General features: G+C 47.2%; 1 protein-coding gene across 17 annotated transcripts in view; it reads right to left on the bottom strand.

Annotated features, from left to right (window-relative positions):
• The window catches only part of LOC129495446 (low-density lipoprotein receptor class A domain-containing protein 4-like), a 387,589-nt gene that overhangs the window by 231,533 nt on the left and 129,763 nt on the right, over positions 1–26,293 (bottom strand). For 6 of the 17 annotated variants that reach the window (XM_055302951.1, XM_055302955.1, XM_055302953.1 and 3 more), the window contains one exon: positions 205–672. The exons of 5 other annotated variants lie outside the window; for them this stretch is intronic. In XM_055302951.1, the coding sequence (XP_055158926.1) occupies positions 205–244 (40 nt within the window). In that variant the 5' untranslated portion in view covers positions 245–672. Of the gene's footprint in view, positions 1–204; positions 673–4,116; positions 4,194–11,685; positions 11,784–20,204; positions 20,386–26,293 lie in introns of all 17 variants that reach the window. 6 more of the 17 variants (XM_055302956.1, XM_055302950.1, XM_055302952.1 and 3 more) reach the window with 4 other exon arrangements.

Raw genomic sequence — 26,293 nt, 5'->3', positions numbered from 1 at the left:
GCATTTTCAAATTCCTATTCAGAGAGCAGAAAAACATAGTATTATTTTGTCAAAGTCGGTTTGCATGGCAGCCTGAGCCCCTTGCCTCTGTAAGGCCTTCAGCTCATAAATGCAAATGCACACTCCTCTTATAGAGCTGTTTGGTGTTTTATCAACCTACCAACTAAAAGTTGAAATAAAGCTTTAAGTGTGGAGGGTTCTCACCTGTGAAAGCATTTGTGGCCTGAAAACCAGCTTCCTGCATACTGCTCCCCAGACAAGCCTGTGCTCCAACTCTTAAGCTATCCTGTCAAGAGGAAATCGCCTGGGCAAGGCCTCAGGTCACTTCCATCTTAGCTTGTCGGAGTCCATCGCTCTGCCCCGTCCGGCTTGTGGTAGCATCTGATGCCCACCTGCCCTGCTCCCAGACACTGAGAGCAGTACCTGGGACAGCACCCAGTCCAGCAGCGTGCACACTTGGGGCACACAGTCACGTCAGCCGTCCAGCCAAAGGGTGAAGGCCATGGTGAGCCCAGGAGCAGAGGACGCTGTCCCGCTGAGACCTGCTCTCCCACCTTAGAGTGAGGCCCTCGTCAGCCACTTGGCAGCCAGCATCCTCCACGGGTCTCAGCCGCTCTAAGGGAGCTCAGTATGGTCTGATCTGCTGCTCTCTGTGCTTCGCCTCTCCCCTTGCTGAAATTAAAAAGAAAGAGATCACTTTCCTGATGACTTGTAGGAGCATCAAACTCAGTAGACCCATAGGGGCCGAAAGAAAGAGCGAGAGCAAGAGAGAGAGAGAGAGAGAGAGAAAGCCACCCGGAGTGGTGCTCGTGGGCACTGCAGCAGCTCCGGGGAGGGGGCAGGTCCAGCACCTTTCCCTGCATGTCTGTGAAGGAGCGGGGAGCAGAGGTAGCTTTTACTTGTACCCAGGAAAAAAAAAAAAAAAGACAGAAGAAGCCAGCGTCCTCTGCTCTAAGCCTTGCTGAGATGGCTACAAAGGTCACACAACACCCAAATGGCTTTCCCTCAGTTACTCAGAGTCCACAGACACCCTGCAGAAGAGACCCACTTCCCGGGCTTGTTCCCGAGGGATCAGAAGTGAGGTCTGAGGTTCATACCCATAGCCGTCAGTGCTCCGGGAATGACTTGGGTTGACTAGTTTATCAAAAATATCAAAAAAATAAAATCAAAAAATAAATTAAATAAATAAATAAATAAATAAATAAATAAATAAATAATAAAAATGACTATCAAAGGGGACAACGGAGGCCTGTATCAATCTCTTAAAGAGTGAGGAGGAAAAGCAAACTTAATCTGAAAATTTATGTTACATATTACATAATCATAAAAGCACTTTATGAAACACTTTCCAGATAGTCTCATGTTGTTATATTACACAAGAAGCAGCACCGATAACAAGAATGTCACAAATCCAAAGGATGAGACTTTTTAAAACAGAACCCAAATAGTCATCTCTGGTATTAGAGGAAAAGAAAGCTTTTTTTTTTTTTCCAATATCATCACTTCAGTCTAATAAATTTATATCAATCTTTAGAGAATATAACCTTGATTCCTCTTTTTCACCATCAGAATAGAGGTAAATAAAAATAAGGAAACAGCGCATGACGGAAAGGAACACTCTGTTAAATGTTCATTGTAAATATAAGGTAGAAACAGAAATATCACTGATACAGACTATGAGGAAGACCTTATGTATCAATGAAGCACCATAATTACATTAAGAAATTCAATTGTGTTGACTTCATCGACCTGCAATATCACAGTTAATAGGGTGTAGCATACCACGAGTCCTTACACTTAATGAATAGGTTAAAAAAAAAACCTTACTTTAATTAAAAATCATTTCTGAAAATGATGGTTTTGAAGTACTTGAAAATGTGACAAAACATTTTTTTTCTCTGAACTGAAACATTCCACATAAAATGACCCAACACTCACAGTATCAGCACCCTAAAATCCTACACTAACTTCTAACGTAAACCTAATCACATGTACTATACCTATCAATCTTAGGAAATGGAATTGCCAGGAAAAAACCAAAACCTACCTGCCCTATTCTTTAAAACCTTGATTTTCTTTGCCCTTTGCTATGGTGTTTTCCATGCACAGAAATGCTAGACTTTATTTATTCTCTGTTTTAAACTCAGAGACAATGTGAAGCGTGATGAGGTGTTTGTTGTTATTTTATTGTAGGCTTTCTGTTTATTTTATTTTGTTTTATTGCAAAACTTAAAAAAAATCAAGCTAACCTATATCACATTTCAAATGGCTATGGGGAAGACTAAGGCAGATATGGACAGAAACAGAACAACAACTTTTTTCTTTTTTCTTTTTTTTGCCATTTTTATCCATCTTACCATCTGTTTTCAATTCTTCTAAACGAGAAGTATGGTGACAGGTGTGTAGCAGCTCATTTTGGAGTATCAGGCAAGGTACTGGCATGGATTTTTAGGAACTTTAGGGTATGATGTGTGTGTTTCCCAATAAAGACCAGACGGACAGAACTGTATTATCTCATTAATGAGTAACTTTTATATTCCTGCATACGTTCAGGAATATATACAATTTTTATTTTTTTATTTATTATTTTATTTTTATATAGAATTTTTAAGTTAAAACTTAACTGTAAAATGCCATAAAATGTTTTCTTCCCAGCCACTAGCAACACAGATACCCATTCTAGAAGTATGCAAGAAAGAGTGAGGAGGCCCAGGACCTGGAGACTTCATTGCGTTCAGCAAGGGACCTGATCATCCGAGACAGGGCCAGGAAGCCCATCACACTCAGCAAGAAAGTGTCGGATGACCCGACAGGCTGTGGAACAGAGCTGGGGGATTAGGTCCCAGAAATAGCAAAAACGAAGCACATCTGCTTTCACAGCTTAGTAACCAACCAAGCATCAGCAAAAAGGCAGAGCAATGGAACGAATGCTACATCATCCATGTCTCCGTCTAACCCTCTCCTATGGCTCTTGCCCTCATTCTGCTCCCCTTCCAACCTCAGTTCAAATGACCCTCCCCCGCGAGGCCTCCTTGACATCCCCCAGGTGACCTCAGAGCCTGGCTGCCAGCTCCGCATCGCTGCTCCAGGTCACGGCTGCACGCAGGGGCCCTGAGCACCATTGCCCTCTCCCCTGCTGGAGTGTAGGCCCGTGAGGACAAGGACGGTGAGCGGCTCACTTTCCGCTTCCCCCCGGCAGCTCGGACCCTGCCGATGCAGCACACCGGGGAGCTGGGCCAAAGCTTCCAAGACAAGCCGCCCGCGGGCAGCGCGTCCTGGCCGAGAGGCTACTCTGCAGTGCTGGAGCCTCTGAAGTGGGCGGGCGTCCCCTGCCCCCTGGGGTCAGGGTGAGACAGTGACTAGGGCAGTAGCTCCCTGCGCGCTCACACCCATGGAGCATCCTCCGGGAGAAGCCCTCAGAGGACGTTGTTTCAGATCCCCTCAAAGCACAGAGCGGGGAAAAAAAAAAAAGAATAAATAAATAAATAAATAAATAAATAAATAAATAAATAAATAAAATAAAAGCACAGAGGTTAGGAGACTGAACTCCAAAAACTACTGCACGGGGGAGTCAGGACTGGGCCTGCGCCTCTGGACCCTCCATCTGTGCTTCCCGGGCTACCTGCGGTAGTCAGGTAAGCCTAAGTTCCCTAAACTAAAGTGCCTTAACCCCAATAATACTCAAATCAGGGAAATCAAGGGGGAGAAAATGAAGGGAAAGTAAACACAGGGAGGCGATTCACCCAGGATGCAAGTTCAGAGTCATCGTAAGCCATCAAGAGCCCCCAGTACAGCAAGCAGGGGAACATCGTCCTGTCTTCACACACACACACACACACACACACACACACACACACACACACACACGTGTTCTATTTACCCTGGAAAGATGGGAAAGCCCAACCAGGAAATAAATTAATTCAATACCGTACTTGAAAAATGTCATTAAGTCCCTCCCATAACAGAGCAACAGTTACTAAGGAAATCGAGCACATCAAATGGAAAAACATCCCCACAGGAAGGGACACTTTTTTTTAAAAAACATGAACACCCACAGAACCTAACCAAATAAGTTAAAGAATATGTTTGCTTTACCCCTGATTCATAAAAACTTACATCAAGTGCAGTCCTCCCGGGAATCATTGGGGGAATGAAGACTGCATTCAACAGATCACAGCTTTCACAAAATCGCACTACAAAAATAGACACATGCGATTCAGGAAACATTAGGGTCACTCAGTAGACACAAAGGCCAAAACCCAGAAACAAAGCGAAACAACCTTTTTTTTAAAAAAAAAATCTACAAACACTCAAAACATTTGTAGTGCACAAGGAATAAACACTACAGTTTCATTTTGTATTTCCTCTCCGTGCAGACAGACTGCTTCCCTGGCAGAGTGTCGGTTACCTAGGGGACGGCCAGACTGAGCAGCCGAACGGGCTCCAGGCCGAAGACAGTCGGGGAGCAGAGGCCCCATGCCTGGGTCTGATGGTTTCTCACTGCTCTACTCCCCACCAGAGAGGTCCAAGGGGGAATGGGACACTGAGACATGAAGAGACAGCTCTAACCTTGACCAAAAAAATAAAAATAAAAAAATAAAAATAAAGTAAAAACATAAAAATTAACACATTAAGAGTCGTACTACACTGCTCACCAAAAAAAAAAAAAAAAAAAAAAAAAAAAAAAAACTCCACTTCTGGCTGGTTCACTTAAGTTTAAAGCGACAATGGACACTGAGCAAGACAGATGTGAGAAAAGAGCAGCAAGAAGAAACCTGAGGATCTACTTCCAGCCAGAGTCCGAAGCAAGAGTTACCCTGGGAATATAAGAAATAGTGAAAGGGAATAAAGGGGAAAGGAGAAAAAATGAGTGGGAAATATCAGAAAGGGAGACGGAACAGGAGAGACTCCTAACTCTGGGAAACGAACTAGGGGGGGTGGAAGGGGAGGTGGGCGGGGGGTGGGGGTGAATGGGTGACGGGCAGTGAGGGGGGCACTTGACGGGATGAGCACTGGGTGTTATTCTATATATCGACAAATTGAACACCAATAAAAAATAAAAAAATAAATTAAAAAAAAGAGTTACCCCCGGGAGAGAGACGGAGCGTTTCCCACCCGAGCTCCTCCATCTCACAAACAGACACTCTGAACCTTGGCAAGCGCCCAAGAGTCTCGTTATTTCGAACAGCAAACAGGTGTGTCCTAGGGAAAAAAACATGCTCCCTGCCCTCAAGGCAGCCACGGGGCGGAGGGGGTGGGGGCTTAGTCGGGTCCCTCAGCCCCCAGGCTCCCACCTTCTCATCTGTAAAGACATGAAACCCCCAGGTCCCTTCTGATCTTGGGTCTTCCCCTGTGGCCGCGTCTCTGGTCAAGGGAGACAAGACAGTGTGCGTGAAAAGAATATAATGACCAAGTACAGAAAATCCGCACATGAACCCAAATCTGAGAGCACGTCAGAGAAACGAGCTGCCCAGAACAGGAGAGGCTGACCTGGGGTGGGACTGATCCCTTGCACTACTTCTAATTTCTATGATGCAGGGGCACAAGACAATTTGAGGTTGTCTTGCAAGAGCTATAAAGCCATCTGAGCCCTGGTAGCTTGATGGGCTCCAGAGAGTCAGGTCATCGTTTTTGCAAGCAAGTACAAAATCTAAAACCCTCATTTCAAATATACGCACGAGCTGCAAAAGGCAAAAGCAGCAATTCTATTAGAACATCCTGTAAAGCGTCGCTTTGGCACATACGACACTTGATAAATCCCGAAGGATCTACGGTCTGAGGCCCAAATCAAGGTGCAGGAAGTTTCCCCCCAAGTAAGTTAGTAGGATAACAGTCCCTGGTGAATCTGTACGTTTATAACTATCTCCTCATCGTAATTAGGGACACAGGAAGCCATGAGACTCCTTCATTTGACAGAGGAGACCGAGGCTCAGGGAGGAGAAGGGATGCATCACAAGGGACCGCGACGAGCAAGGCAGAGCTCAGAGGTACAGCACACACTGGTACCAATTGCCGACGGAGACCAAGGGGCGCGGAGGTGCTTTCCACCTTCCTGGGCCCCGACTATTCCCCAGCTGACGGAAACAGGAGGCCTTGCCAGTGACCACCCCGTTCTCTGGCCTACAGAGCTCTGCATGAGCTGCATCGTCCCATTCAGCATTTCAATAGCTCTTTGTGGGATGAGGACTCTAGCAAGGGGACGGGGAGATAGGAGTGAGCAAAGCAAACTGGGCTCCTGTCCCCAAACTGCCTATAGGGTGTATGGAGGTGCTTGCTAATGGAAACCTTTTGCTGATCTTTGTATCCTCAGCGTGGGCCTCCACGGGGCCTAGAATACAGCAGGTGCCCAGTAAATGCTGGTCGCGCAGCACTGAGTCACACCGAGCTCCAGCCTGACCGCCTCCTCGTTGCGCTGCATCAGCTGCATGATGTCCCGAGGCCGTGGTGCCCGACGAGGCTGCTGGCCCCAGCCCCAGACCCTGGAGGGCCCTCAGCGGGGACGCTCCACCTGGGAGTCCGAGGCCTGGACAGTGCAAACATTTAAAGCACACTCGAGTGAGAGCTTTGTACACAAACAGTCCAGGGGCCCAAAGGGCAGGCTCTGAGCTGGACGACCTTGGGTGCACCTCGTTTTCGGCTCCGCATGATTTTAACAGTCACTTAGCCCCTTGGAGCCTCAGTTTCCTCGTCTATAAAACAGAAGCAGTGAGGGAGGCCACCTCCTGGAAATACTGTATATTTAATGAGGAAACAGACACAAAACACTGGTCTCTAGTGAATGGTAAAGAGATAGCAGCTGCTACAAGGATAACAACTCACCTCAGCAGATTGATAAATTATGTCTTCAGAGAATATTCCAGGGGCGCCTGGGCGGCCCAGGCGGTTACGCATCTGCCTTCTGCTCGGGTCCTGAGCCCCAGGTCCTGGGACGCGATCCTGAGTCAGGCTTCCCGCTTAACAGGGAGCCCGCTCCTCCTCCCCCGCTCATGCTTCCTCTCTCACTTGTGCGCTCTCTCTCTCTCTCTCTCTCATATAAATAAAATCTTAAAAAAAATTTTTTTTTAAGTAAAAATAAAGAACATTCCCCACCCACCCACTTTTTTCTAGTTTTCACCTGACCTAATTAGGCAAAAATAGCATTTTATCTCATGGTTCCTCAGTTGATTTTTTAACGTTCTTGATAGATAAAAATCTAAGCTTAAAATCGTTTTGTATCAGCTAAAATTAACGACAGAAAGGATCAGGAAAAAGGATACAAAATTAGACAAAATGTGTGGGTGAGATATTTGGTATGAAATGCGGTAGAAGACAAGAAGGAAAAAAATGACAAAAAATGGATTTTAAAAGGAAAAAGAGCCTCTTGATCATCAAATTTTTCATGTTTCTAATTGAAATATCAAATTCAAGACGCAGCAACAGACCGTGATAAATAAACTTTACCAGGTTCTACACTCTTTGCCAGAAAACGACCAACAGGGGCCAATCTTCCGATCCGACTTTCTTCCTTCCCGTTCCCTGTTTGGTTCACTCCCTTTGTAAGGTGCTGACTTTCTAAGCCCTTTCCACCCATTTCTCAAACTCCCAGAAGCCCCGAGAATGACGGGGCACAGAGAGGACATCCCAATGACCCCTCCCAACAGTGGGATAAATCCGGCACTCTTCTACGTAATGGGAGGTGTGGGAACAGAAACCCCAACCCTTTAAAAGCCAATAAAAATTGATCGACAATAACCCAGCCGATACTCCTAGGGAGATGAACAATCTATATAATTTTAGTCATTTGCACCAGCAAAGGTTTCCTGAAGCTCCCCTGCTTACAAAGCTCCAGACCCATTCCACATTTGCATCTTTAATCAAAACACGCAGGGAACGTCTAAATTTTCATGACTGTAGTTTTGTCTTGTTTGCTCATATTCATTTTCTGAGAAAAAAAATATATATACCCCTTTAGGAAAAAAGTAACTTTCTGTTTTACAATTTTTTAAAGATTTCGTCTTCCTTACGTCATGTCCACACCCAACATGGGCCTCAAACTTATGACCCCAAGGTCAAGAGTCCATGCTCTACTGACTGAGCCAACCAGGCACCCCTCTGTTTTATGATTTTTTACCACTCGATGTCCAGTTTGAGGTGGGCGGTGTTGGATAGAGATACTCCAACAATATTTTTCTTAGATATTTCCAAGAAAAATCAATGTTATCCGGGACAGACATGAGAGACAAGAGATGTAACAGTGAGCATGTGACGGGAATGTGCCCAACACCTGGGGTTTGTAAGGCTCTGACCAGTAGCCAGCAGGGACTACTGCTCAATTTAGTGTAGGTGCAATTTTGGGGATACGCCCCCCGAAGTTGGGACACACACACGCACAATTGTCTAGAGACTTGTGCCTCGGCAGAAAGGCTCCTTACCGCCCAAATACGTCCATTACAACAAGATTTAGGAGTCCGGAAAAGAGAAAACCGTTCCTCCCCACGGTCTGCACAGCAGACAGACACAGGCCCATCCCGTATCTTCTCAGAACTTACAACTTCCTTTTCACGTGGTAGTGTCTCTACCATGTAAGGGAACCAGAAAAGGAAATGATACGTGCTGTGTGCCACACAGCATCGAGGAAGACCTCAGATGCCCTGACTACCCTAGGAAAAGCACACCTTCTCATAGGAGAGTGAAAGGACTGTCTCTAGCCCGATCTTTCAAGAATGACTTAGAGTCCAACCGGGAGAAACTGCCACTTGAGACACTGCAAATTCTGGAAGCGGAGCTCGTTTAGCCCAGGCAGCACCGGTGGAACAACCTTATCACAGAAACCCAAGGAGATGGACGTCTCAGCAGCCATCTGAGGGACACGGGGCGAGATGGCACCGTCTGCGCACCCCCCCACCAAGTTGATGCCACCGCCCACCTGCAGCTGAGAGCGGGATGGGCCCTCGCTGGGATGGTCCACCCAACGCTGACCGCCGCCTCCGAGACAGCCCCAAGCCGAGCCGCCCAACGAGCAGGGCTGGCTCCACACCTAGTAGGGAGCACTGAGGGCTTCACGTCTTCCTGGGCGGCTGCGGGAGGCAGAGCCATGAAAGTACATCTGTCCTGAGGAGCAGCTGTTGAAGGGGAGACTTCGGGGGAAGGGCTGCCTGGTATCTAACTAACGGGACCGTAACCCGGTCCCCTGTGTGTCCTGGAGGCCTCCAGCCGAGCAGAAAGTGTTCATTAGGCCAGTCTCCGCTGCCTTGGTAACAGAGGCCTACGCATGTGCTCTTAACACAGTAAAGCAACCGAGTGGTGGTGGTGCGGGGGGGTCCCTACAGACAGGTACTGCGTGGCCCACAAGCAGCCCTGGGGGCAGGAGGAACAACACAACGTGCCCTCCTACAATGCAGAATGGGCCCCTCCACCAGCCCGGTGTGACTGGGACAGTCCCTCCAGCACCTGAAGCCTCATGTTTGCAAGCCTGCTGAGTTTGCTGACTTTCAGAAGCATCACTGGCGGCTCCAGAAACTCTCATTCCCAACAGTCTACTCAGCCCACCCCCTATCCTTGGTGCAGAGTCAGTCGGTCTCGCAAGTCCCCATCACATCTGCACGAAAGAACTCCTGGGGTGCCACCAGAGAAAGCTGCAGGACTGTAGCAGCAAGATGGGATTTTAACCAGAAAATTCAAAACCTGAAATCACTGCTCATTTCCCCATTGCTCGCCAAGGTCACACAGTGCCTGGGAAGCCTTTCATGATGTAAGTGCACCACGGACTTCATCAGACGGACGGGCAACTTTCTCTGCATCTAACATGGCATCTTCTTGCAGTTTTTCCATTTTCCTTCTCAAAATCTCGCCCTTATTTACTCCCTTACTTTCTGGAATCAACAGGTAAGGACGGATTCATTCCAACCTCTGCTCTGCACTGGGAGCCTTCAGGAAGGTTCTTCAGATAGAAGCCCTGGAGGACATGAGGGAGGCACAGGGGGCAGGACCATAAGGACATGAAGAGACCTTACCACGGTGGACAATGTTCGCCCTACTCCCCACCTTCCCAGGGCCTAGTAAGTCAGTCAGTTCCTTCACACAGCAAGAGTGGAGATTAAATTTTGTTCCACTCAGGAAAGCAAGCTGTCGCTGCTTTTCACCAAAATACTCTTCTCTAAGTCATTGTTCCCCAAATATACGAGAGGAAGGATGCAATCATCAAAACTAAATTTTGCCCATTTTGCCTTAAAAACTAAACATATTGACAAATGCATTTGAAATAGGAAATATACATATCCAGATATCGTCTCCCATTCTGTAGGTTGTCTTTTAGTTTTGTTGATGCATCAGATAAGGGCTGGTATCCAAGATCTATAAAGAACTCATTAGACTCAACACCCAAGAAACAAACAATCCAATCATGAAATGGGCGAAAGGCATGAACAGACATTTCATCAAAAGAGACACACACATGGCCAACATGCACATGAGAAAATGCTCCGCATCACTTGCCATCAGGGAAATACAAATCAGAACCACCATGAGATCCCACGTCACACCAGTGAGAATGGGGAACATTAACAAGGCAGGAAACCACAAATGTTGGAGAGGATGAGGAGAAAAGGGAACACTCTTACACTGTTGGTGGGAATGTGAACTGGTGCAGCCACTCTGGAAAACTGTGTGGAGGTTCCTCAAAGAGTTAAAAATAGACCTGCCCTATGACCCAGCAATTGTACTGTTGGGGATTTACCCCAAAGATACAGATGCAGTGAAACGCCGGGACACCTGCACCCCGATGTTTCTAGCAGCAATGTCCACAATAGCCACACTGTGGAAGGAGCCTCAGTGTCCATCAACAGATGATGGATAGAGAAGATGGGATCTATGGATACAATGGGATATTCCTCAGCCATTAGAAACGACAAATACCCACCATTTGCTTCGATGTGGATGGAACTGGAGGGTATCATGCTGAGTGAAGTAAGTCAGTCAGAGAAGGACAAACATTATATGGTCTCATTCATTTGGGGAATATAAAAAATAGTGAAAGGGAATAAAGGGGAAAGGAGAGAAAATGAGTGGGAAATATCAGAAAGGGAGACAGAACATGAAGACTCCTAACTCTGGGAAACGAACTAGGGGTGGTGGAAGGGGAGGAGGGCAGGGGGTGGGGGTGACTGGGTGACGGGGACTGAGGGGGGCCCTTCACGGGATGAGCACTGGGTGTTATGCTGTATGTTGGCAAACTGAACTCCAATAAAATAATATACAAATTTAAAAAAGAAAATATACATATGTAAATACACAAGAGTAACGCCAAAAAGCATGTTATTCTATATGTTGGCAAACTGAACACCAATAAAAAATAAATTTATAAAAAAAAAATAAATAAATAAAATAAATAAATAAATAAAATGAGGAAAAAAAAAAGCATGGAGCTGTCTGTTTACCCAGGCTGACTGGATGGAAGAAATGACAGAGATGATGGAGGGTGAGGGGGGCGGGTACTGAGAGAGGCTCCCCCTAAACGAACTAGTGCAGTCGGGAGCTCTGCAATACCCCTTGGCACTGACACGGCCGCTCAGCCTGCAGGGCGGCGCTCCAAGAGGTAAGCATGGCTTTGTGGCCAAACGGCCTGGGCTTAGAAGCACAGTTGTGCTGAGCAGCCTGCCACGCACCACGAGCAGGTCATACAACCTCTGTAAGCCTCAGTCTACTCACCTGTTAATGGGGCATTAACTGAACCATAAGGCAGCAGTGTTGACTAAGTGAGGAAATAGATGAAATCCATGTGCATGGCACCAGAAAATCTAACTGGCCTTCAAAAAAAAAAAAAAGGGTTAAGGCAGTAATGGAAAGCAAGGAAGAAAGGCAGGGGTGATAGTGCCCTTGGGAAAGGGTTGTCTAACCCTTGGGAAATGTATTAAAGGTGAGGTCAGTTGACCAGGCTGTAAGAAAGTTAAAAAAAAAGGGGGGGGGGAGTGAGAAAAACAGAGCACCTCAATGGGACCCACTCAACCCCACTGTTGGCTGAACATTCAGAGGAGTAGAATCTAGGGCCTATTTCGTTAGAAATCAATATTCTCATATTCAAATACCTAAATAGGCCAGCCTCGGTACATTCCACGTCTTCCTGACCCCAGGCCGTTTCCCTATCTGTCCCGGAGAACCCGCCCTGCCCCTGTCCGCCTGGCCCCCCTTCACCTCGCTAGACCCTCATCCCTGTCCCCACGTGCACAGCCAGTCGATATTCCCTGCCCACCCACTAACTGTAAGGATTCCCCGCATCAGAGAAATCGCTCTTGTTGAAATGACTCATCACTTCCTTTAAATAAAAACACATTATTATGTTCAGTGAAACCATACAAGAAATAATAGCTGAAGAGGACGTTTAAATAACGTATACCAACACCTAAAAATGGCTTCTTGGCAAAAAAAGGAAATGATTGGCATTGCAAGGGTATTTTAAGAGCTCCATCTTTTCCCCTCTTTCTCCACCTCCCTCCCCCCTCCGAGGAGTCAGGCTACATTCAGAGCCACAGGGGCCTGGCCTCCAGGTAAACTTGGGCAAAGGGGGGCTTTATAGGGAGGGTGAGGCTGCCATTGAAATTTAAAAGCCATCTAGCTACTCAACTACCATCCTTTCCCTTCCGGTTCCCATGGAAACAGACCTCAGATCGCCAAAAACAGGGTAAAGATAGCACCATGCCCAGTCTTCCTGCAATCTGTTGCCATGGGAACTGGATGAGGAGGGACTGGAGGCTGGTAGCTAGAGGCCTGCAGATCCCCATTCCATCAGCTGGAGATACAAAGGGCGCCAGCACACGGGCCACCGCCCGCCCGCCCGCAGGCCGGAGAGCAACGTCCATGCGGGTGGAATCTCAGGGAGAGGGAGGCTCACAGCGAGCGAGGCTGTGGCACCAGCAGCGGCTGCGAGCCTCCAGACACCCACTTAGTAAGAGGCTCACCTCCTAGGATGAGCATCCCTTCATCCACCAGAGCTGCTACGCTTCAGACCCGCGGTTCCCACATCTGGCCGGGCAGCAGGCTCAACCCCAGAGCCAGTGAGTCAGTATCTCAGAGGCTGGGACCAGGACTCTCTAGTTCTTAATCAGCTCCTAAAGGGGATTCTGTGGCTTGGCCATTCTGGGAGACCAATAATCTAAGGAGTTTTTTTTTTTTTTTAAGATTTATTTATGATAGACATAGAGAGGGAGAGAAAGAGAGGCAGAGACCCAGGTAGAGGGAGAAGCAGGCTCCATGCAGGGAGCCTGACGTGGGACTCGATCCCGGGTCTCCAGGATCACGCCCTGGGCCGAAGGCAGGCGCCAAACCACTACTTCACCCAGGGATCCCCTGGGAGACCAATAATCTAGACCAGAGCTTCCCAAAGTGCAAACAGGATGGTGTTAGGGGCTGAAGAGGAATCAAGTCATGCTTTATATTTATATTTATATTTATATTTATATTTATATTTATATTACCATCCCTCCACGCCATTTCCCCTGCCTCCAGGGACAATCCAGCACAAAGGATTTGTGATCTGATTTGTGATCTGATACAAAGGTAGCAGTCAAAATTTATGTATAATCATCAGGGGAACCATGATTGTCTTTCCAAATCTGATTTCTCTACAAAGGTCTAAAGCAAATTCTACATAATTGAGGATCAAGCTAGTGGTGGAAAGTGTATGAAATGCTTAGAATACTTATAAACGGAGATGTATGATCAAAGGAGACTAAAACTCTGCATGGCATTTTAAAAGAAATAAAAGATCATTTTGAAAAACTCTACAATTATAAGGAAATAATAACTCAGCCAGCCTTACAATTCCTAGTCCAGGGGCACCTGGGGGGCTCAGTGGTTGGGCACCTGCCTTTGCCTCAGGGCACAATCTGGGGTCCTGGGATCGAGTCCTGCATCAGGCTCCCCATGGGGAACCTACCTCTCCTTCCGCCTGCGTCTCTGCCTCTCTGTGTGTCTCTCATGGACAAATAAAATCCTTAAAAAATAATAAAATAAAATAAAATTCCTAGTCAAACAATGTACAGTGTAAGAGCAGTTTCCACATTTCATCTAAAAGCATGCAGAGCAGAGCAATACAAAAGTAATGGCGATATCTAGACTGAACTACAAAATAATCTTACACCACATAAAATTCCAGTGTGTTATTCAAAAGCGAGTCACTGAATTTCTATTTTAAGAAATCTCTATTTTTGCCTATGTATAAAAAGGGAGCTATTTCAGTTTGTTTCATTAGATACATTTTGTATTTCGTTCTTCAAAAAGCATAACATACACTAATCCTTGGAAACTAAAATATGAACAAAGAATTTGTAAATCATTGAATTATGTTACAAGTTACTTGAAAAACAATTTCCTTTTTTTAAAAAAAAATTATTTATTCATTCATGAAAGACACACAGAGAGGGCAGAGACACAGGCAGAGGGAGAAGCAGGCTCCGTGCAGGGAGCCGGACGCGGAACTCGATCCCGGGACCCAGGGTCACGCCCTGGGCTGAAGGCGGCGCTAAACCGCTGAGCCACCTGGGCTGCCCGAAAAACAATTTCCTGATTCAAAAAATGTAAATGGGAAAAATCAATTATCTGATTAGTCAGCACACACAGGCAACCAAGAGAGCTCAGCATTTGCACCGTCCTGTACGTCCTGCAGGCAGCCAAAGACAACTTCGCACATACAGTCTGGGATACATTTTCATTCCAACGAGGCAAAAATATATGTGTATTTATTTATACATGCGTATATAATGTCACACACAAACTTTAAAAAAAGCCACGAGTTCGTTTGAGACTCAGTTGCTTTTTAGGTTCCCAAAGCACACGAAGCCAGAGTGCTACAACTGCTGTGATGAGAAAATAAAGTCAAAATGAGGGATTTCTGCATTGGCTTAAACGATAACAAACACACACAAAAAGTAGCAAACTAAAGGGCTGCAGCAGAGGATGCCAAAGCAGTGTGAGCTGTTAAGTGCTCCATTAAAAAAAAAAAAAAGTTAAGATTAATTGGGAATAAACGCAGAGTCGTGCTTACACCCAGCTCCACTGAGGTCTGCTAGTCTGTGAGACCCTCGCCCAAGAATCGGCGGCCGATGTTTATCGTGCACTTGTATCTGTTCACTTTGAAGTTTACATGAAAAAGCAACTGGAGTGGGCCAGCAAACCTACACTACAAGGCCAGACGGTGCATGGCTTTGTAAGACGTACGGCCTCCGCCCCTATTCCTCGCGTCTGTCATTATAGCATGAAAGCAGCAGCCACGAACACATAAACGAGTAAATGTAACGTGTTCCAATAAAACTTTATCTGTACAAACAAGTGCTAGCCAGGGGATGGCCTGTGACCCACAATCCAGCAACCACTGAACTAGACTATAAATTCATCATTGTGAAGGGAATGGCTTCATCAGCGTCCTCTCCGTAGCTTCGGGTGGGGAAGGAGGAAAATTTTAGGCTCCAGGATGTGCCTCGTATCAGTTTTCCAGTCACCCCCCAGGAATGCCCTGGACTCACAGCACCAAATGCTCCAACGTTTCCCTTAACGTACAATAATTATTTGTTGTGAGCCGTTTGTGTTCTCTGCATCTCGCCTTGTGCCGTCTTGCATTTATCCTGTTTACTTCACTACATGCTAATAGTCCCAAGGGCAAGACTTCTTAATTGGCACTTTCTCTCAGAATTTAGCTTAATGATCAGCAAAAGATACTGCAGACAAACAAATCCTTCCCCCTCTTCTCAAAGGACACACAAAAATACAGCTAAACAGGAAGAAAAGACACTGCCATCTTTTGTGTTCACCACCAGTGTGGCTGTGGTAGGGAGGACAATCTTCAGGTCTACCCCACAAAGGCCAAGTGCATTAGGACTTCCTGGGGGCTAGGCCTGACCTCACCCAATAGTGTCCCTGGATATTGCACATGGAAGTATCTACTAAATTCAAAAGTATGATGAACTGTATGGTGAACTAAGCTAATTTCTTTTTTTTTTAAGATTTATTTATGTATTTATTAGAGAGAGAGAGAGAGAAAGAAAGAGGCAGAGACACAGAGGGAGAAGCAGGCTCCATGCAGGGAGCCCGACATGGGACTTGATCTGGGGTCTCCAGGATCAGGCCACGGGCCGAAGGCGGTGCTAAACCGCTGAGTCACCCAGGGCTGCCCCTAAGCTAATTTCTTACACTCGCGCAGAACTGTGGAATTCGGAAACAGGAAAAGCTTTTAGATATTGTCATCCAGTCCAATTCACTGTGCCATATACACAGAAATTATGGCTCAGATATCATGAGAAGTTAGTTATTCAGAGCTGGGCATAGAACGGAATATAAAACTGAGCTAAATCTCATGTTCTTTTAAACATAATGAAGTTCCTGATGCTTTAGGGAATCCTGTAATGGATCTTCCCTCAAATAAAAACATATGCATTAGTAAAAAGGTTTATTCCCTGATTGAGCAGCTCCTTGAATCGGAGTTCTCGCAGACTCAGTTTACCTAGTAGAAGGTGCCCCCGTCATTACTCACAGTGTTTTATCTGGGAGATCATGACAGGCCACAGCAACACAGCAGAGACGACATAAAATTGTGGCTTGGGGAATATAAAAAATAGTGAAAGGGAATAAAAGGGAAAGGAGAGAAAATGAGTGGGAAATATCAGGAAGGGAGACAGAACATGAGAGACTCCTAACTCTGGGAAACAAACTAGGGGTGGTGGAAGGGGAGGTGGGTGGGGGTGGGGGTGACTGAGTGACAGGCACTGAGGGAGGCACTTGCGGGATGAGCACTGGGTGTTATGCTAGATGTTGGCAAATTGAACTCCAATAAAAAATAAATTTATAAAAATAAAAAAGTTGTGGCTGGGGATCCAGCAGTAGGGTATGGAAGGTCAAGCCTCTGGGGACAGCCCCAATCTTAGAGCACAGGAGACCTCATCCTCTTCACACACCTGTGTCCTCAATCTCAGTTTCTCCATAGACTGTTCTCATAGAGCATCAAATGAAGAGGAATATAGGGAACGACTTCCACAACCAGCTAAATCCTGGGGGGGGGGGGGGGGAGCCTTCTCTGCAGCCGTCTCTACCCCTCACTGCCAGAACCTGGTTCATCAAGCCAGCAACACGTTCTCAGAGCCACTAGCCCAGTCTGAAAATCTCATTAGCATAATCTGGTGAGAAAAGGTAGAAAGATCAAAAAACCATGAAGGAGACACCACCCACATCTAAAAACAAAGCAAGCTGAGTGAAATAAGTCAATCGGAGAAGGACAAACATTATATGGTCTCATTCATTTAGGGAATATAAATAATAGTGAAAGGGAATAGAGGGGAAAGGAGAAGAAATGGGTAGGAAATATCAGAAAGGGAGACAGAACATGGAAGACTCCTAACTCTGGGAAACAAACTAGGGGTGGTGGAAGGGGAGGAGGGTGGGGGGTGGGGGTGACTGGGTGACGGGCACTGAGGGGGGCACTTGATGGATGAGCACTGGGTGTTATTCTGTATGTTGGCAAATTGAACATCAATAAAAAATAAATTTATTATTTAAAAAATAAATAAATAAATAAATAAACAATTAAATAAATAAATAAATAAATAAATAAATAAATAAATAAATAAATAAATAAAAACAAAGCAAGGCTTGATGTCACAGAGAATGGCCACTCCCTGGATCATTCCAAGTGGGGTCTCTCAGCTACTCTGGCAGTATAGGAAATGGAAAGGGCATCATCTTTTGCGTTTTTAGTAGTAGGAATAATTAAACTTGCTGTGTACGGGTGGTGCAAATACTAAACCAAGTAGGCTCCACGTAAAGTGCCCTACAAAGAGCACTCTCATGAGGGGAATCATGAAGGACCGTCAACACAGCCAACTCTAGTAAGTAAAAGCAGTGAAACTGGCTCATGGAAGACAGTGTTCAACCCCAGCCCTGACTCTCCGTGACGCGTATCGTAGTTCTCCATGTACGCCCTTTGCCTTTTCCTCTCTGTGCCCGCTGGAACATGAGCAGGGGCCACAAGCCCATCACCAAGGACTGTAGGTTCCTACAGGACAGTGTTTTTCAAACTGGGTTGTGACCCGTTAGTGGGCTGTGAAGTTCATGTCATGGATCACAACCGGTATATGTTTTTTCAACAGAGAAGGAAAGAGCACATCTCAGAAAGTAAGAGTGGGCATTGCCCCGGGCAATGTCTGCACAGACATTGATGTGTAGGTACTGGTAGGTGCATGCTGGGTCACAATGCAGCGCTTACTTCTTTCTGCGAATTGTGGTCGGGATATAAAATTCACTTCTTATGGAGAAATACTGTGCCACTAACACAGATCTTCGCCACAGCTCCCGTGTGAAAGGCCCCTTATTATCAGGAGTGTGATTGGAAGGATGTTGGCTGAGTACTAGAACTGTCCACGTGCTAACTACTCTGTCCTAATGGACATATTCCAGGGACAAGACCTCAACAGCCCCACGGAAGCTCCCCACTGTTCCAAGCCTGAGTGAGCCCTGCTCCCGGGTAGGCAGCACGGCTTGGCGGCAAAGCTGGGCTGAAAGGGGCGATCTTCACAGTCACCCCTGATTTTTTTAATAAATTTATTTTTTATTGCTGTTCAATTTGCCAACATATAGAGTAACACCCAGTGCTCATCCCATCAAGTGCCCCCCTCAGTGCCCATCACCCAGTCACCCCCACCCCCCGCTCACCTCCCCTTCCACCGCCCCTAGTTCATTTACCAGAGTTAGGAGTCTCTCATGTTCTGTTTCTCTTTCTGATATTTCCCACTCATTTTCTCTCCTTTCCCCTTTATTCCCTTTCACTATTTTTTATATTCCCCAAATGAATGAGACCATATAATGTTTGTCCTTCTCCGACTGACTTACTTCACCCAGCATAATACCCTCCAGTTCCATCCACGTCGAAGCAAATGGTGGGTATTTGTCGTTCCTAATGGCTGAGGAATATCTCATTGTATACATAGACCACAGTTTCTGTATCCATCATATGTCGATGGGCACCGAGGCTCCTTCCACAGTGTGGCTACTGTGGACATTGCTGCGATAAACACCGGGGTACAGGTGTCCCGGCGTTTCACTGCATCTGTATCTTTGGGGTAAATCCCCAGCAGTGCAATTGCTGGGTCATAGGGCAGATGTATTTTTAACTCTTTGAGGAACCCCCACACAGTTTCCAGAGTGGCTGCCCCAGGTCACATTCCCACCAACAGTGTAAGAGGGTTCCCCTTTCTCCACATCCTCTCAACATTGGTTGTTTCCTGTCTTGTTAATGTTCCCCATTCTCACTGGTGTGAGGTGGGATCTCATTGTGGTTTTGATTTGTATTTCCCTGATGGCCAGTGATGCAGAGCATTTTCTCATGTGCTTGTTGGCCATGTCTAGGTCTTCCTCTGTGAGATTCCTGTTCATGTCTTTTGCCCCTTTCATGATTGGATTGTTTGTTTCTTTGCTGTTGAGTTTGATAAGTTCTTTATAGATCTTGGAAACTAGCCCTTTATCTGATGTGTCATTTGCAAATATCTTCTCCGATCTGTAGGGTGTCTTGTAGTTTTGTAGACTGTTTCTTTTACTGTGCAGAAGCTTTTAATTTTGATGAAGTCCCAATAGTTCATTTTTGCTTTTGTTTCTCTTGTCTTCATGGATGTAACTTGCAAGAAGTTGCTGTGGCTGAGTTCAAAAAGGGTGTTGCCTGTGTTCTCCTCAAGGATTTTGATGAACTCAAAATGGATGAAAGATCTTAATGTGAGACAAGATTCCATCACCCCTGGTTTAAATACGAGGCAGGAGACATGCGAGGAGAGGCCCTCCAGCTCTGGGAGTCCCCTCGGTACTTAGGAGAAGCATGTCCTCTGAGAACAAGACACTCGAGGACCGGAGATTTATCTACAAGACATGAAGCTCACTCTCCATATTTGCAGGGGGTAAGTCCGAGCATTTATTGAAGGTCTGCGGGCACAGGTGCAGCTCTGGAAAATGCCAGTCCCGTGGAGCTGCCTTCCCTCTGGGCGTGCTCTGGTGGCTCCCGCTGCTGCAGGGTGCAGCTCAGGCTCGGTGGCTCCCATGGCCGCTGCAGTCCAGCTGCGCCTCCTCCTCCCGCGCCCATCGCCCCCCCAGCTCCTGTGCGAGCCCCACGCTGCAGCCGTCCCGACAAGCCCAGCGGATGCCGTGGCCAGCCCGCGCCTGGAGCGCCCTAGCGGCGTCCCCCCCACGCAACACACACCCACCTGCGACTCTCGCCTCTGGGGCCTCCTGCCACACGCAGCCCTTCTTCAAGCACCTGTTATCCCAGCATATTTTTCGCTTTTCGGTCACTACCAGGCTGAGTGGCTTCCTGTGGGCAGTAAATGCGTAACACTCTGGCTCCCAACACAGGGCTCCCGACGTAAGTGCTCCACAGATACTTAACTGAACGGAAGAAAACAAAATACCCTTAGAAGAATGGTGAGCAGCCGTTGATCCTCAGCTCACATGCGCCCTGTTGACGCGAGCCCAGCATCGGCATCTGGCTAACACACGTCGTCCCACAGCTGGCGTTGGCCCTCCCGTTCCTCTTGGTGTCTAGTTCACGGCTGGACACACACAGCTGACAGCTTCCTCTGGCAAAATCACTCAGGGCATAAGACGTTTCCTCCCTCTGCACTGGCCTGCCACACCGCCTGGACAGAAAGTCCCAACACCAACAGCGGGGTGACCAGAGAACGGAACAGGTGGCAACGAAGGCCAAAGGCTCCCGAGAGAAGGGTTCAGCGCTGACAAGGGCCATTACAAGTAACAGGCAAACGCGTCTTCGTGACATATGGAAATTGTATTCAAGTTATGTAGTTACACACGCTATCTGTTGTATGTTCTGCGTCACATATTACACACGCGGAGCCCATGCAGGAGGACGCATGACAGAGATGGGTGCAGAACAGACACGGAGACAGAACACATCCGCCAGCAACGATGAACGAGCACATGGCGCCGAGGGGCGGAAGCCACACGTACGAGGTTCACCTCAACCGGACAGATTCCTGCGAAAATCCAACAGATGACCAGCTCTGCTAGTGAAGTTTCAATAAATAAAAGAAACAGCAGCAATTATGACAAAGCCATAGTGGGAAAGAAACAGCAAGGACAACGGCAACCCAGTGCCTGGTAGGCTCCTGGAGACAATGCAGTGCGATCCACGCACCTCGAGCACCAGAGCATTCTCTCCCCCGCGAGCCACATCACAGAGACTCATCCGTTGATGAGCAGCACAGGCTGCTCACCTGCATGAGCCGCTGGCCGGAGGCGGAGTGGGCCTGCTTTTGAAGGGTAGGATGGCAGGGCTCCATGTCCTTGCCCTTGGAGCTGGAGAAGTTCTGAGCCAGCAAGTCAGCCTCATCTTCTCATGTGGGCAAGCCCCCCTTTCCAGCCTGTCCGCACCCACGGGGGATGTCCTCTCTGTTCCTGTCTATGGACACGGGCGATATCACAATCCAGACAGACACGAAGGACCCGGAGCTGCCCCGCTTGTTGCCACTACAAATCCACGGCACGGGTGAAAGCCCATTGTCTTTGATCCGACTTGTAAACTTGCCAGAGTCTGGAAACAAGGCCTCTGCTGCAGTAGATCTGCCCTTGGAGACCCTACGCCCTCCTCCCTGTATCAGCCTCCCAGCTTCCAGAAATCGAAGTATTTCACATGAAAAGCAGCAGGGGATTATGGAAGAGGGCACGTGGCTATGAAGCCACTTGGTGCACCACCAGCCAGCAACAGGACAGCAGAGCTGAGGGCACGTCCGAGCCTCACCCTGACCCCACTGAGCCTGAATGCCCTCCCCAGGCCCCCTCTGTTCGCGGCACTCCGGGCCACCTGCCTACCTGCCACCTGAGTGAGGCGCCCCCGAGAGAGGCGCAGGGTAGGAAGCTGTGCACCTTCGCACCCCTGCCCCCCGCGATTAGTGTGGGCAGCTACCTCCGGCTCCCCGCCACGGGCCCCCCGAGTCATGGGACTCCGGGCGTCAGACGGTTCATCCTAGACAAGACCCCATGGTTGCTTTTGAATCCTGATACGTATTTCAACTGGCATTTCAAACGAAAGACCGAGGAGTGCATCTATGTCCTCATGCTGTAATAGTGCATCCCATCCGTTATAAGGCTGCTCCGTCCCCCACAGTCAAGTAACTTGACCCATTCCTCCTTCACACACAGGTAAGACTGGGGTCAGCTAAGGCCAAAGGCTTTGCTGAAGGCTGCGAAGTAAAACCGTGACAAACTCTGACTTCCAGGAGCTCCTCCCAGGGGAAGGCCAGCCTCTCTGGGCCGGACCCACTTGGCTCCTCCGGAGAAGCAGGGCCAGGGCTGCAGCACCCCCAGACACCCCCAGACACCACCAGCACAAAGGAATAAGGCCCTGGGGCAGGGGTGAGGACCTCTCCTGTCCTCAGGAGATGCTCCGTGAGACCCTGTCCACCCAGGAGCTACACAGGTACATCCAACACCAGATAACAAACAGCAAACAAGAAATATCACAAAACAAAGAAAAGCCAAACACTTTGTCCTCCACTTCCTCCAATCAGAAAGGATGAAAACATAAGTGGGACAGAAAAACAACCATAAAAGAAAGTCCTAGCGCTTTGCTAAACGAACAAATTCAAGTTTTTAAAGGGAAAAGGAAATAAGTAAGTTAAATAAAGAAAACTGGACAGACACATAAGAGATTGTGCTTGGCTGGTGAGGAGCTTGGAGATGATTCACTTCCCTAAGGCCTGGGCCCCCATCACCACCATCGCCCCCCCACGACCTTGCACAGCTTCTCTAGTCTCACGTTTCCTCACGGGTAAAGGGAGAGATTGAACCAGAACCCTAGCAGACCCCCTTTCCACCCCAAAAGGTATGAAAGAAGAGATTTGTAAAGAACACGCACTAAACCGCTTATCAATATTTTCCAGAAGGTTCAAACAGGTCCTTGGCCAGGAGGACCTTCCAAAACTGAAGGTGCTCCTAAGCAAGCCGGCCCCAAACCACCTAAGAGAAAGTGGCTACAGAAATCATATAAATGGAGTAAATCAGGAAAGTGCCATAGAAGCATCTAGAAGAGCACCTGGCACACATCTACGTGGACAGATGGATGGGACGGAGAGAGCACAGAGGGATGACAGGTGGAAAAAAAAATCATAGCTGTTTTATAAAAAAAAAAACTGCTTTATACCTATGTTTTTAATATTTGCTCAATTTAGATAGAATTTATAAAGTTAAATTCTGATGCAAACTGGGCAGTTAGTAACTACAGCTCCTTAAACACGGAGGGGCCACAGCCGAGGGGCGCCCAGGCTGGGGCAACAGCCACCCCGTGGCCAGAACTGCCACATGCAGCCTCCCACTCCACTGCGCGCCAGACGTCAGGTCCTCACCCCCTCCTGGTCCTCTCTTATGCGTCTGGCTCTCCTCTCTCTCTCTTTTTTTTAATTTTTATAAATTTATATTTTATTGGTGTTTAATTTGCCAACATACAGCATAACACCCAGTGCTCATCCCGTCAAGTGCCCCCCTCAGTGCCCGTCACCCAGTCACCCCCACCCCCCGCCTACTCCCCTTCCACCACCCCTAGTTCATTTCCCAGATTAGGAGTCTCTCATGTTCCATCTCCCTTTCTGATATTTCCCACTCATTTCTTCTCCTTTCCCCTTTATTCCCTACATCTCTCTTTCTTTTGTTGCTTCTTCCTCCTCCACCCATCCCCTAGGTGTTGGTGACCCCAAGTCCCAGTGTCAGGCCCCTCATCTCTTCCCACTGGAAGCTCATTCGCACAACCACCTATGAACGGCAACTTGGGCTCAGAAAACTTTTCCTGAGCTCCAGATCCACTCCCTAGATACTCTCACTTGCATATCACCCAGATATACCCAATTTTAAGGCATCGAAAACAAATCTTTCTTCCCAAAGCTGTTTCTTCTCTTTTTATGCTCCGTGACTTAGAAGGTGCAGTCATCCTCAAACCATCATGCTTCTGACCCACACGCTCGTGGCCACCCATGTGCCAACAGCCCCACGCTGTCCCCTCTGTCCCCACTGCCACCGCCATGGCTATGCTTCTATGAAACCCCTCTCTTCAGGGCTCTCCTGGGTGGGAGCTGACCGGTGCCCCGATACCTATGGTGTGACCCGGAATCCGTGAGTGTGAGTGAGAGTCCTCTAGAGTCCGACCTGTCCAGCTATACACCTGCCCTCTACCCAAGTCCCACAATCAGCCACACTGGGCCTGCTGCCTCCTCAACCCCCCGGGCTCCTTCCCGTCCCAAGGAATGGCCCGCCCAACTCTGACCCGAGACCCCTTTCAAGCCCTCCCAGCCTGTTAGTCCCTGTGTGTCTGAGGGAGTCCTCCTTGAGCTTCGCGTGCACTCCTCTGCCTGACCCACTGCCTCCCGCCAGCTGTCCACACCACCTGATGCCCAGCCTTCTCATGCTGTCACAGGCCACTGGTCTCTCCTGCCCACACAGTGATTCTCAGACCCTGCATGGATCAAAACCATATGGGGAGTTTACTTAAAACTAAGATTCCAAGTTCTATCACAGGTTGTAATTCACTGGGGCTGGAACGGGTCATAATGCATTCCTCCACATGGCCAAAGGACTTTCCTGTGGACGGCGCGTAGGGTTACGGTGCATGGTTCTCATGATCACAACTAGGACCTCCGAGCGAAAAAATGTGGCTTCTACTCATTGACAGGAAATAAATTTAAATAATTTAGAGCCATGTGAAACTGCAGTGAGCTAGTTTACGAGGCAGGAGGCTCCCTATCGCTGCAGCTGTTGGAGAAAGGTTGAACCACCACATGTCAAGGCTGCTGAAGAGGGATTCATCCATCAGACAGCCAAGAAATGTTCTCCACTTCTGAATGATTTTATAAAAACAGTAATTGTGTGTGGGTTAACCCCTGTTGCATCTCATTCAGAGATCTGTTGTCAACAGTGACCTCGGGGACACACCCTAGAAGGACCAGTGGTTCTCTCAGACATCTACCATAAGGACCGGTCATGACCCAGACTCCCAGAGAAGCAACTTACAGAGGAGTCAACACCAGGATTCACCAATTTTGCCTTAAAAATGGGACTTGAGTGGGGGTGACTGGGTGACGGGCACTGAGGGGGGCACTTGATGTGATGAGCACTGGGTGTCATTCTATATGTTGGCAAATTGAACACCAATAAAAAATAAATTTAAATTAAAAAAAATGGGACTTGAATCTCGGGTATTCTTGCTACTTGAAGCAAGGAGCTATAAAGGTTTTGTTTTGTTGTTGTTTTATTTTTTTTAAGGAGAGATTAAACCAAAGACAGAATTCAGATGTTAAAGATCAAACAACCCTCATAATTATTTTTTCTCATGTTGAAGATCACAATATCAAATACATATATTACAGACCCTGATCTCTAAGAGCTTTTTCTGTAAAATGGTCAATCCAGGAATAAAGAAATACCAATCTTCAAAAATCAAATATTTAATTTTAGCTGAACATCCAACAAGCCTGCTTTTTCCATAGAAGGACCTGTGAATGGTTCCATTAACTATCTTTAGGGAGACAGTGTAAGAAAGACACTACGCTGCGGGTTATTCTCTCCTTTAATTTAAAAGTAACCAGGGTCTCTTGCAGAACATTCATCAACTTGGAGATAAACACCCAATTCACTGTGAGTTCAGAACTTATAGGAGCAGATACCTACTCTGAATTTCAAATAACCAGTAAATCCTTCTGGTCAAAAAAAAAAAAAAATCATAAAACCCAGCCAGGGAATCTTTGTTACCTGAGACAGGCAGCCCTTTGAATGAAAGGACTTCAATCTAAATGGGTTTTCACAGGAAGTATATTTCAGAATCAAATGAATTTATTCTTATGACATTTCCCCATGTCTAGCTACAAACGGGGTATTATCAGAAAAGGAAACGGCCAGTGGAGAGTGTTCATATGCACAGGCTGTCTTCGGAGCAACACTGCGGAATCTTTCTTATGAGCAAAAGAAAAAAAAGGATGAGCCCTGGGTGTTATTCTATATGTTGGCAAATTGAGCACCAATAAAAAATAAATTTATATTATAAAAAAGTGGAGAAGGTTTTAAGAATTCCATCACTCTCTACAGAGTGGTAGAGAGTACCACGAATATTGAAAATTAGTATTTCTGTAACAGGGACCACAGAAGTAAAAGCAGCCTGACTTTGTGCTAGAATTATCTGTCTCATTTCCCGCGGCCCAGCTTCCGTTCCATGGCGTTAATGAAGACGTGTGAGAGAAATACATGTGAGGGAAACTAAGTTTTCCATGTAGGAGAAGACAGCACCCCATTTAGT

The sequence above is a fragment of the Nyctereutes procyonoides genome, unplaced genomic scaffold, assembly GCF_905146905.1.
Source record: "Nyctereutes procyonoides isolate TBG_1078 unplaced genomic scaffold, NYPRO_anot_genome, whole genome shotgun sequence".
In the NCBI taxonomy this organism is placed as follows: Eukaryota; Metazoa; Chordata; class Mammalia; order Carnivora; family Canidae; genus Nyctereutes; species Nyctereutes procyonoides.
This window is presented reverse-complemented; position numbering and strand designations above follow the sequence as displayed.